At 42.1% G+C, this 13,534-nt stretch overlaps 1 protein-coding gene across 3 annotated transcripts in view; it reads right to left on the bottom strand.

Annotated features, from left to right (window-relative positions):
* LOC138195564 (arginyl-tRNA--protein transferase 1) overlaps positions 1–13,223 on the bottom strand; it is a 55,329-nt gene extending 42,106 nt beyond the window's left edge. For 2 of the 3 annotated variants that reach the window (XM_069145101.1, XM_069145103.1), the window contains exons 1-6: positions 13,059–13,222; positions 8,591–8,654; positions 8,372–8,434; positions 8,098–8,201; positions 7,607–7,843; positions 2,569–2,783 (exon numbers count right to left, since the gene is read on the bottom strand). In XM_069145101.1, coding sequence (XP_069001202.1) covers positions 2,569–2,783; positions 7,607–7,843; positions 8,098–8,201; positions 8,372–8,434; positions 8,591–8,654; positions 13,059–13,158 — 783 coding nt within the window. In that variant the 5' untranslated portion in view covers positions 13,159–13,222. Of the gene's footprint in view, positions 1–2,568; positions 2,784–7,606; positions 7,844–8,097; positions 8,202–8,371; positions 8,435–8,590; positions 8,655–13,058 lie in introns of all 3 variants that reach the window. The other variant, XM_069145102.1, reaches the window with a different exon arrangement.
* Between the last annotated feature and the right edge of the window lie 311 nt (positions 13,224–13,534).

Here is a 13,534-nt window from a genome sequence, read left to right as displayed (position 1 = left end):
CATGAGTTTCATACATACGTGTAACTTAAAGGTGCTCAATAATTGTTTTTCTCCATTTTGAAATTCTATGGCAGGTAATGAATTGCTTGCCAGCCAGCTGACACAAAAGGGAACCAAAATATTGGTTCACAGCATTAGTAGTGGTCAGACAATTTAACAGAGTTCCTTTAATCATTTGTATAGCAATAATACATGTTGTATTGCTCTTCAACTCACCTTTTGTGTTTGTGTACAGTGTGTGTCACATTACCGAGCAAGCATGATGAACATTAAAACCAGAGTCCATGTTCAGCTAATCTACCCCAAGAACATATGCAACTTATCGAATGAATCCTTACTTAGAATTAATGACGGTGAATAATGAACTTATAAGGCATCTGTCATATATATATATATATATATATATACACATTTAATATATATAGGAGGTTTGTACCAGATGGGCTTATAAGATAAGACGTTTTTTACGAGCTTAAACACACTATTTCTTCATACTGTTAGTGCAGTGCTCAAATCCAACTGAACAGGGAGGATCAGGAAAAGCCTTTGATAGAAAGACTTGTGGAAAGAAAATTTGGCCGAGTGTTGTTCATGTCACACAAACTGAGGAATTCAACTTTCTCATCCTCTGGCCCCATTTAATTAAGCGCTTCTTCGTTTGGAAGCTTTTGTTGGCCACAGAGGCCGTGCCATATGAATCCCCTGGAAGAGCAGGACAGAGGATTTGAACTTGGGGTTTGTTTGACTTGGACCCGAGTGGCTCTTTCTCATATGAACACTTGGCATCTATATCCTTTAGTAAAACAGAGACGTTGGGCCTCTAGCATAAATGGACAACGCTCCAGTTCAGTCTTTTTAATTTTGTTCCTGATCTAGAGATATATTTTTGATAGTCTGAAATCTGTTTGGTGAACCAACACTACAGCAGATAGTGGACAGCCCGGAAATGAAATGTATAATTCTCATAAAAGCCTTGAAACATAACACAGACAGTGTTGAACTACTTATAAAAAATAAAACATTGTGGTTTATGAAAGCTTTAATCAAGAGGTATGTTGCTCTGAACTTAGATCTTCAAGACCTTACCGACTGCTCAAAGAGAGTAAAATAATAAAGAAGCCAACTGATTGCCAAAACACTGCATGTTAGCAGAAGGAGACTTCGGAAAGAAATGGTATGAAAATATGAGAAAAGTGTGGAGACAGTAGACAACACACTTGAGGGAGCTGTTCCACACTTTCCTGAGGTGCCTGAGGGGATCTGTATCATGTTCTCACACTGACCCCTGGTGGTGGTAGATGGAACATCAATTGCATTTACAGCCAGGACAAGATGTAACCATCGAACTATTCATACATCTAAGCTTGTCTGCCCTATCATTGTAACTTATCACCTAGATATACAATACTCAAAAGCTCCTCCAAAGTCACAGATTTTAGACTTTACAGATATCGTGGTAAGAAATAATTGTTCACTAAGTTTTACAGAAAGTAAAGGTCAATCTATGGCACCACCAAAGAACAGATATGCTTAATTACAAACTTTCCACTTCCTGTCTATATTTATTTTTAAATTGTTATATGTATTCCTGTATTCTCATCAAGTATCTTGACATCTTTAACAGATGTGTTTGTGATGAATTTGAGCCAGACTGCATTTAATTGCTCTATTGTAAACATCATAATCTTCTGGTACTGGTGTTAAAACCCTTTTAATCCTGCAGCTAAATCCACAGAACAGAAGCCAAAGTCACAGCATCAGATAGATCCACTAAACTGCTTATAATCCAAATTAGTTATTGAGCCAAAAATCTGATGCAGCCTTGCCATATGTTCTTTAATAAACGGCTAAATGGGTCAACAAGAGGCCACTCTCAATTATTTGACTTGTAAAACGTATAATTAACCTTCATTTGCAAAGAATAACCTTGAGAGCATGCCCACTTAGTGAAATTAAAAGATAAGTGCAAGCAAACAAATTAATCCAATTGAAAGGAACTGACAGGGAGACGTTTTATTGTCAGTCTTTTCTCAGGGGGAACAGAGACAAGAGACAAGAGACAGACACTGCCTGGTTCATCACTGCATCTGGCTCAAATCTTGGTCAAGACCAAGAATGACGTTACTCTACCAACCCCAGCTCGAGGCTTTAGCCAGGGATCTTTCTACATCGTTCTGCTCGCTGCCAAAAGTTCATTTCCATGTCCTCTCACACTGGCTGAGCTGGGTGCTGTGGTTTTAATGTCATCAGCAGGGTAATGGGACCCAGTTTGTGCGGTGTGCCTGTCATTTGGTTGAATTTGAACTAGGAAGAGGTGGTTTTTCCACTCTGCTTTGGCCAGCTATCCTCTCCGCACACATAAACACATGGTGAAGTCACTGGGGCTGGGGAAGAGGGCTCTATGAAACCAAATTTTCATGCTAACTCAATCCAAACATTATGGAGGCTGAAAGCTCAACCAAAGACACTATTTCCTAACGAAGGCTGGAATCGTCACAATAGGCTAATGTTTATTCCAAGTCATGTAAAAAGAGGGGGGGAAAGTACCTACTCAGGATTTTTACTCACCTCAAGGCAATGAGGAGAGTTTTCAGGCAGTGACTCGCTGATGAACTCTTCCAGAGTTTTGAGTTGGCTGGTCTGGGTGGGAGGGGACTGGGTAGCAGCGACGGTGGAAGAGACCCCATCAGCAGGTTGTCTCGTCTGCTCCTTTTGAAGACGTCGCTCCTTTCGCAAGTCTTTGGCCTTCCTGCATGGTGGCCGGCCGGGATCAGCTCCCATCCCTGCAGCCCGGAGAGAAGACAGAAGAACGGGGGACTGTCAAAGCTTGAGTGGGCAACAAAAACACATTTCGAAACATTTCCAGGTAGAAATATGGACAAAAGAATGGGAGTCATAGAAACTGACTGAATTGCAGTTTTCCGTTTTATGCTGCTTTCTGAATATGACTGGACACAAAGTAGGAGAGGTGGCAACTTTGAGCTTCTGTTGCTGATGAGTTGCAAATTGAGGCAGATTTCATGAGTGTGTTGATGTGTTTTTGCCAGCCCCTCTGTGCAAATGGGCTGCCATGTTTGCTTTCGTGCACCCCCTGCCAAACAAGCAAATCTCAACAGCTCAATGGAAATCACTTTCCCTCCTCCAATAGTCTTTAACATCGTATTACTGCTTTGGATATTATAAAAAAAAAAATGCGATGTGCATGTGAAGTCTAAATGGTTGGCAGTTAGCTAGTGTATATTTATAAAGGAACAGAAGAAGCAGGAGACATACTAAAGAGTGGTTTTTTTTTGTTTTTTTTTTAAACAAAAGAAATGACTGTGAACAGATCAGCTTTGCTGATGAAGGCACATGAATGAGTGTCTCTGCTCATCAGACCTCACACACTTTCTCTGGTTTTCCCTCAACAAGACCAACATGAACATTCTCCGAAGCAAGTGAATCTCTGCCTGTTTCCCTCCTCATCCTTGTGCTGCAGCTCTTCTTCCCCCCCCCCCCCATCCACCACAAGCTCCTGGGCTCCTGCCAAGCCCTCCAGCTCTCCGGGCATCCCATGTCAACAGTTTACACGCCCACATCCTGTTTGGAGCAATAAGGAAACGAGAGCCATTTCCTGCTTGTCCTATTGCCAGCTGCCACCATCAGCTCGCTCACTAACTTTCCCCTTCAATGACGTCGGAGGAAGAGAGAGACACCTGGTCCTGACAAGGGGAGAGAGAAACTGCGGTCCTGGCTGAAGATCACTGGCAGCATTCAGCTTTAACTGAGTCAAGGTCCTTCATTTTGTACTGTGAGGCAGATTCTATCTTGTGAAAAGTAAATATAGACCTCAGCAGGAAATGTGTACAGATGCTGACTTATTTTAAGTCATGCTTTATCTTAAAATCATGCCTTGAATCTGAAATCCTGTCAGCTAATATAACAGAAGAAGATTTCTATGATCTGAGTTTTGTATCAATAATTGCCTGCTTCTCAAAAGTAGTTTGTTTCCGAGATATTACAGAACATAGCAGCCCACAAACGTGGTCAAACAATAAATGATTAGTTTCTTGTTTCATCTCAATGTACCTGTTTGCTGAACTGGTTTTAATGGGAAATGACTGGAGGCACTAAAAGGGGGGGGTGTTTCTGAACAAGCCCTCTGGTATAAACATAAAACCATGACAGATTCAATCTGGTCAATAGCTTTTACTTTGTTAGAATAAACACAATGAGGTCAAGGCAGACTGGTCCCACAGACAACAGGAACTGGAGTCTGGACTGGGATCATCATACCAACTCAACCACAAACACATCAACCCCTTCTACATTACTTCTCCATCCACACGCCTCTCTCCCTCTAATTACACTCTCACTACAAACACACACTTTCCCTCTCAGTCTGACACACACAGACAGACACCGGTACTCCTGAGGACAGCGTATGAGGCCGCGGTGAAGATAAAGTCTGACAGATCAGTTCCTGTGGAAAACAGATGCTCCCGCTCCAGTAGTTAGCACTCCATAAAAGCCATGACACTCCTTCCCCGCTTCCCCAAGCACACATACGACTTTCGCAAGATACACTCAGTGTAAACTGTCTCGGACTGTGACATACTGCTCCTCTTGTATGGAAACATGTACAAAACAAGTCAGACTTTATTTACAGTGGGAGATGTTCGATGCCATCTGTGAGTAGCCACTACAATACTGACGTGGTTGTGCCGTGTCATTTAACAGACCCCAAAGAACTGTTCTGTGTATCATTTTCTGACAACCTAAAACACACTACACTAAAACTCAAACAGGTTCATCTTACATTTTGGTTTTGCTCCATGGAATTTATTTTCTATATTACAAAGATAAGGAGCCATGTTTTCTCAAGCTGGAACTGGAACCTGCCAAAAGTTATAAAACGCTCATAAAAGATATGTCCAGGTGTTTTCTGTTGAAGGTGAATGAGAGGGGAGTGGAGAACCACCGACTCAACATAGTAAATCCAACTTGCATCCGCTTTGCTGAAAACGCTTTTTATTTCTGACAGTGTAACGAAGAAGAGTGTGGTGCCGACACAGGTGTAACAGTAGAAGGACACGGGCACTGCTGAGATTTTTCTGTCTATGTTTATGTCTGCATCTGGATCAACCTGTGCCAGTAACAATCTTCCCCACTCCAATGTACATCCTTACCTTTTAATTATTAAGTGTGGGCACTGCTCACATTAGACATTAGAAAGGAGAGAAAAAAAATAGCTGAAGAAGTTGTTAGAAGAGCTGCTTCCTGTGTCTAATGGGAGTTTATTATCTCTTCACTATGAGTGTTATTAATTCATTACTGTGAGTTGGCGGCGAGGATATCCTGTGCTGGAGAGTGAGGGGGAGAACATGACAGATAAGTCCAAACCAGACACACTCCTCAAAACATAGAAGGAACAGCACCGTTCATTTACCGAGCTGCAGCACAGTGGAGCTCATGACAAGGGGAACAGTGACACCATCTGGCAAACAGTGGAGCTTTAGCAACTGCTAAAAGAGCAGCATGAGGCTACATATGCTATTTAGTTGTGAGCACAAGAAGATATATTGAAACATTTCCACTGCATTTCAGCCCTGCCACAAAAGAACCAGCTGACATCATGTCAGCGATTCTCTCGTTAACAGAGGTGAGTGTTGACGAGGAGATCACTCTGTCATGCTGATTGAGTTACAATAACAGACTGGAAGCTTTAAAAGGAGGGTGGTGCTTGAAATCTTTGTTCTTTAACCATGGATAGCTGCAAGGACGTGCAGTCATCATTGCTTTGCACAAAAAGGGCTTCACAGGCAAGGATATCGCTGCTAGTAAGATTGCACCTAAATCAACCATTTATCGGATCATCAAGAACTTCATGGAGAGAGGTTCAATTGTTGTGGAGAAGGCTTCAGGGCGCCCAAGAAAGTCCAGCAAGCGCCAGGACCGTCTCCTAAAGTTGATTGAGCTGCGGGATCGGGGCACCATCAGTGCAGAGCTTGCTCGGGAATGGCAGCAGGCAGGTGTGACTGCATCTGCACGCACAGTGAGGAGAAGACTTTTGGAGGATGGCCTGGTGTCAAGAAGGGCAGCAAAGAAGCCACTTCTCTCCAGGAAAAACATCAGGGACAGACTGATATTCTGCAAAAGGTGCAGGGATTGGACTGCTGAGGACCAGGGTAAAGTCATTTTCTCTGATCAATCCCCTTTACGATTGTTTGGGGCATCCGGAAAAAAGCTTGTCCGGAGAAGAAAAGGTGAGCGCTACACGCCAACAGTAAAGCATCTTGAGACCATTCATGTGTGGGGTTGCTTCTCAGCCAAGGGAGTGGGCTCACCCACAATTTTGCCTGAGAACACAGCCATGAATAAAGAGCGGTACCAAAACATCCTCCGAGAGCAACTTCTCCCAACCATCCAACAACAGTTTGGTGATGAACGATACCTTTTCCAGCCTGATGGAGCACCTCGCCAGAAGGCAAAAGTGATAACTAAGTGGCTCGGGGAACAAAACATCAAAATTTTGGGTCCATGGCCAGGAAACTCCCCAGACCTTAATCCCATTGAGAATGTGTGGTCAATCCTCAAGAGGCGGTCGGACAAACAAAAACCCACAAATTCTGACCAACTCCAAGCATTGATTATGCAAGAATGGGCTGCCATCAGTCAGGATGTGGCCCAGAAGTTAATTGACAGCATGCCAGGGCGAATGGCAGAGGTCTTGAAAAAGAAAAGGTGAGCGCTACCAACACTGCAAATATTGACTCTTTGCATAAACTTAATGTAATTGTCAATAAAAAAAAAAAAACCTTTGACACTTATGAAATGCTTGTAATTATACTTCAGTATACCATACTAACATCAGACAAAAAGATCTAAAAACACTGAAGCAGCAAACTTTGTAAAAACCAATACTCGTATCATTCTCAAAACTTTTGGCCAAGGCTGTACTCAGTTCTAAAACACAAGTTACAACAAAACATTTTATATTTAATGCACTATTTAAACAAGATTATTGCAGGAAATAAAACTGAATTGATTTAATAGATTCAATCTGTTGCCACCAAGATGGTTTATAATAACTTTGTGTTTGTGAAATAAATATTTACAATATTACATGCAACAACCGAGCAACAAGGGAGCCAAGGAGCTCTTGATATGCTGCTCCTGAGCACTTAATGACACTTATAATAATGAACACAGGAATGACTAATATTTAACAATGAATGATCATTTTGTCACCACTTCATTATTCAATCTGACGGTGTTCAGACGGTGACAGTTCTTGTGGTCATATTCTTTTCCCAAACCACTCGTTGCTGAGTGATGGCTGCAGCTGCTGTGATGTCACATTCACACCAGTGAGAGTCAGAGATGTTATTCAGAGAACATCTCTACAAATCCCAGAAGATTCATGGTTTGTGTTCTTTATGATAACAGGCTCCTACATGAGTCTTGATAAAAGAAAATAACAGTAATAGGCGTTACATAATACTGAGTAGCTGTATTCATATTACTAATATATATTATTTTATTACTCTCTTTTCAACAACAGCAGGGACAGTACTGATTGTTGGTGACTACTGCCTGCCATTGGAAAGCGGCTCAGATTTCTTACCTGGTTTAGGAGCCATGGCTGCTGTTCTCCCATCTGGGACCGACACTGGATCCTTTCTGGATGTTTCCGAGCCCGTAGCTGTGGCATCCACCACCTCCGTCGGAACTTCTGTGATGGTGGGACACTCGGCTTCTTCTGTCTGAATATCTGCGATAGCAACACACTTCGTCTCCAAGTGACAGAGTTTACTGGGTTCCCGTGGAGCTGCCAGCTCACATACCGAGTCCATTGGTTCACCTACAAAGCACAAAGTCAATATGGCTCATACCAGGTAGTGGGTAATACACAGCAAGAGTACCAACAGTGTTTTGATTTAAAGCCCAATTTTACCTGTAGCTTCAACTATTCTCTGTGACATATATGCAGTCCATGAGTGCTGACTGTTTATAGATGAATGATTTTTCATGGATCTACTGTGCACCCATGCAGGTTATCAAACCATGCACATGCATTATTAACTTTTATACTACACATAATAAGCATACTCTCACCATCATCCTGTTCCTTTGGCAACTCCCCTTTGGAAATGAATTTGCTCATCTTCTTCAGGGTTTTCTTGTGGGATTTGGAAGGCTGGAATTTCAGTGCGTGACACCTTGACAAGGTAAAAGTAAATGTTAATACAACATAACTACATGTATTTCTGCTGTTAACGCAAACAGTTGACAGGGTATAGTGTCATATCTATGAGACTTCCATGGCCCCATGTTTGGTCTTGTTAGATCTGAGTTTACGTGAAGCATCACAAGAGAAAATGATGGTTACCTGATGGTATACTGTGGACAGCATGTCTTCTTCATTATGGGCTTATACACATATTTCCCACTTCTGAAAAGAAAAACATGGACACCATTTATTATAAATGCACTATGAATGATTTGAAGCATCCACTGTGATATTTCAGGAAATACATATACAATAAGTTTCAAGCAGTCCTGATTTAAGTGAGAAGGGATTGGGTGAAAGCAGGAAACAACTACTTACCTTCTCCATCCTCGATCTATGAGGTCTTGGTAGTCTTGTACTGTCATGGTGTGAGACCACATCCCTGAAGAAAACAAAAGAACACCATTTCCTTCACTGACGTAAAACAGTTTTATACATTGCTATAATTAATGAAAATCAGAAAACAAACCTTTGTGTATTATGAGAGGTGCTGTTGGTAGTGAAAAGTATCTCATTGACACAAGCAACCAAATTTGAAATCTACAAATTACATAAAGTGGTAAAGCCTAAAAAAAAACGTATCATTGTGAGCTCTGATGAAGTTCTCAATTAAGGACAACAAAGCCTTTAGCTAATAATAAATATATGCAGCTTCAGTTGACAAAAAACTACTTTACAAGTGGTAAGAAATTACCCATGAGAGTATACTGTTTTTTTGTCTAGGTTGATAATAAATCTAATTAGAAACGGGTAAAGAACGGTTTTGAACAAGACGTTGTTTTCACAACTGGATGAAATAAAGCTGCAACAGAAAGCATGTGTACAAGCAAGGTGTCGCTTGTCAAGAAGCTCCTTCAGAGTTTGGTGGTGGGTCCAAATTTTGTTCCAGCTTAAATCACAGCATCTCCAAACAAGATTCCCACAGTGCTTTAAGGCCCCAATGGAAACATACAAATGTATTATTTGTAGCCACAGCAGATCCCTCTTCCCAGAGCTGAGGTCTGAGCGCCCACTTTCTACTCCTGACCTTTCCTTCTGCAACCGTATACACAGTCTGCGAGAGCACACACACACACCAAACACACTGGTAAAACAACTATCAGTTTACATCTTAAAGAGCCGAGGGAATCGACCGTATAACAGTTCACACAACACACACCAAGTTTGCAACCGAGTATAACATTTCATGTCCCAGGAGGACGGTGCTCAACTGGAGTCCACCGAGACAAGGAGACAACGTAGTGTGATCCAAAAGAGAAACACTACAGCACTGAAGCAGTAAATGGAGCACGTTTTTTAGGCAAGACTTCTTTATGAGCCAGGACTCGGTGAGGGTAATATAACTACTACAGATAATATAATTACTGGCCAGCTAAGGGGTTTGTAACAATGACAGTTGTCCAAAAAGCATATTTTACAAATATTCAAAATCAGACACAATCATTATCACGAACAACACGTTCCATACGTCAATAGTGCAACTAAACATGATGCTACTTCAAGAACATGAACTGCATTTACATCTAGCATTGGGTGAGGAACTCATGCAAACTACAAACTGCATAAAAAGCATAAAATGCATTAAAACTTGAACCTAAATCTTGATATCGTATATCAGTAATGAAACTGATTGTTATATAGTTGATTTCGACTGCTACAACCACATAAAACATTTAAACTGTTTTGCTCCAACTAAAGACAAGAGAACCTAGAACAGAAGAACAATTTGCAGAATACAAATATTTTTATTTTCAATGATGACAATGGCATGATCAATAGTAAAATATGCTCAAAAATATACACAGACTATAGCTATCATTTAAAATCCTTGGGGGATTATGTTTGCAAACAAAACAAAAATGATGGCCTCACCACCACACATTTTATCTCTCTGGGGTTTCTGGCCTATGACTGCATTTTTGTGTCCTAAAGTTCTCATGACCTTTACTGGGATGTCAAGTTGTCATGTGAATTTGCATTAAACCATTTCTAGTATTCTATATAAAAAGCACTGACCAGGCTTCCAGTGGATTACACAGGTTTTATTATTTGAAAGTAAGGGCGGGATCTAATAAATGACACAAAAGCAAACATCTGAAATAGTTTGATAACCAGTTAGGCAGGAAGTCAGAAGTTTAACAAGGTAATAGTAGTCCTAGATTACAAATGAATCATGCCACGTGAGCTGGATGTGAGTGCAACGGCTGCCGTCATCATTCAGCTGTCTTTCCATCACTAACACCTGATCCATTCTTCAGCCCCCAATGAGGCATGACAGACACAACAACACAGAGCAGGGCAGATGTTGTCCTCTGTAGTGCGGAGTTGCATTTGCTTTGTATGTGACAACACTGTTGATAACATCGCTGCACCAATCACAGAGGAAAACAAAATCGTATTGAGCATCTGCTTCCAAAAGTCTACAACACAGCACACACTGCTGATATATCTGATCATCACTCCATTGATGTACAGTATAGATTGTTTCACCTGTCTTCCCAGGAAAACACGAGCATGACGGGGAGAATATAAGACATCACAGTGGAAGCCTGAATACAAATCAGCTTTTGTTTTCCACTGACTCAGTGGCCTAAAATGACAGATTGATTTCTATAGTTGCAAATGTGCTTTCATTTAACTTGTATCCACAGACATGACCTCTGACCCTTTAACACCAGTACTGAAGATTTACAAGTATTACACAGGTCGTAAAGTCTTCTGTCTTCCTTACAATCTGGCATCCCCACATGATGTAACATGTCCAGATTACCACTCTTATCTTAGATTAGACAACAGCTCTTGTCTGTTGGCTTTGTGCCCAATTGCTCATTGACTGCATTCAGAGCTGCCTGAACCCTAATTATAGTTAACCTGTCTCAACACTGCTCACCACAACTCAAATAAGACCATTCTCTTCCCACACAGAAAATCCCTTCCCATCTTCTTACAGCACTCCTCCTTTTTGTTTTTTGTTTTTTTTTAGCCCTTTTGTATGTAACAACATATAGGACACTGTCTTTCCAATTCTCTTTATGCACTGCTAAAAGTTCTACTTCCACTTCTGATAGATGTCTTGTAAACCCTTCATGGTCGATAGGGTTTGTGGTACCTTGCTGTGAACAGGAAGAATGGTTTCTGGCACTGCAGAATGTATTAAAGCTATTGAAACACTACCCTGAATGAATTCATTTTACACAGGAGCTGCCCAACAGACTATATCCACCGGCAGAGTCTTGGGCCAATTCTTCACAAGTTCCCCACTCATTGCGAAATGATATTCGTGGTTTCTATCCCATGTATGATTGAGTATTTAAAGTGGTGTGCTGTTATTCCCAACAACAGCAAAACAAGGAAGGTGGGCCTCACAATTGTGAAAATTAGAATAAGAGAAACAGGCTTTTATCAATCAGTTCAAATAAAGCATGTAAGAGTTTACTTGGAAGGAAGCCTGGGCCACAACCACTGAAACCAAGTCAGGAAGAGACGAGTTAAAAGACTAAAAGACAACCAGCATTCAAATTAACTTCAAAATACGTATGACAAATCAGTAAGTCATGAATTATACCACTATGTCTTTGTGTCTGATGCTGCTTCCACTGTAACTAAGCGGCATTTTGTTGAAATTACATCTGGTACATATTGTAAACTGACTGTCAGCATGTTGTGAAACCTCTCTCAGATTTAGTCTCGTGTTTACTGCCACAGAAATCCACATTATCTGATATTAAAGAGAGAAAAAAAAACATCTTGCCATTTCCAAAAGTGAGAGAAAGTAGTACTATTGCTAAAGCAAATAATGCCACGAAAAGAGTTAAGAGTATGTGGCCTGTGTAACAATAGTTTAAGCCCCCGGAAATATACACTCGTTTGAGCGGACACCTGAAGGCCTCAGGGTCCAGGCACCTGAAGGCCTCAGGGTCCAGACACCTGAAGGCCTCAGGGTCCAGGGTCCAGGCACCTGAAGGCCTCAGGGTCCAGGCACCTGAAGGCCTCAGGGTCCAGGCACCTGAAGGCCTCAGGGTCCAGGCACCTGAAGGCCTCAGGGTCCAGGGTCCAGGCACCTGAAGGCCTCAGGGTCCAGACACCTGAAGGCCTCAGGGTCCAGGGTCCAGGCACCTGAAGGCCTCAGGGTCCAGACACCTGAAGGCCTCAGGGTCCAGGGTCCAGGCACCTGAAGGCCTCAGGGTCCAGGGTCCAGGCACCTGAAGGCCTCAGGGTCCAGGGTCCAGACACCTGAAGGCCTCAGGGTCCAGGGTCCAGGCACCTGAAGGCCTCGGGGTCCAGGCACCTGAAGGCCTCAGGGCTGGACTGTCCATTAGACAGCTTGGTGCAAGTATGATTGTTACCAAGTCTTCTGCTGACCTGCTGCGGTCACAGATTTAGCTACAGTGAAGTATTGTTGCCCAAGAGAAGAAGAAGAATTCAACCTTCCGGTCCAACATCGTTGAATCCCCTCAGCTCATGTTAATCTACGACATACTGATGTTTCCCAGGATGAACGATGTTTATGCTACTCGATGCTAATGGCTAAAAACCTAAGCGAGGTTAACAACCTTAACGCTTTTTAAGTAACCTCAGGTAAAACCTAACAAACCTACAGTCCGTGGGGACGCGGTGTCTCCACAGCTGGTGTCACGTATTCAAATCCACAGACATGAGGATTAGTTGTAGTATTAGCAAACCTCTCGAACCCGGTTACATTTCCAGCGAGCAGACGACGCTAGGTCGCTAGCACTAAAGCTACTTCGTTTTACAGCGTTTCTTCAGCCGCTTCAAACGCGCTTACCGTGAGAAAAGTTTCCTATTTCATTCTTGCAGTAACCACAGCGGTAACCGTCGTCCCCGCCGAAGTATTCTACTATAGTGTAAGACTTATTTCCAGCCATCTTTGATGTCCACAGATGACAGCTGACTTGGCCAGGAGACCTGGCGAAGACTGATGGGTGCTAAGCTCCTCCCACAGCCGTGACGTCACCGGTGCGGCGTTGAAGGCGAGTGGGAGTTTTGAAAGCCCTCAAAGTCTTCGTCTTTGATACCTCCTGTTGTGATTTCTGCGTTCACGATTGAAGTGGAATCGCTGCACTGAGTTCAACCGTTGAGCAACACTGAAATTAGTTGAAATATATATTCATATAATATATTAATAATAAGAACAATAGCAGCAAATATTTAAGAATAGAAGAGCGAAGGAAGGAATCCTTCTGCAGTTGAGGTAAATAAAGGTTTATAAAAAAATATATAGATGTAGGTTTTGATAGGGAA

The sequence above is a fragment of the Embiotoca jacksoni genome, unplaced genomic scaffold (assembly GCF_022577435.1).
Source record: "Embiotoca jacksoni isolate LCO1_2020_lvr unplaced genomic scaffold, fEmbJac1.0.p SCAF_12, whole genome shotgun sequence".
In the NCBI taxonomy this organism is placed as follows: Eukaryota; Metazoa; Chordata; class Actinopteri; family Embiotocidae; genus Embiotoca; species Embiotoca jacksoni.
This window is presented reverse-complemented; position numbering and strand designations above follow the sequence as displayed.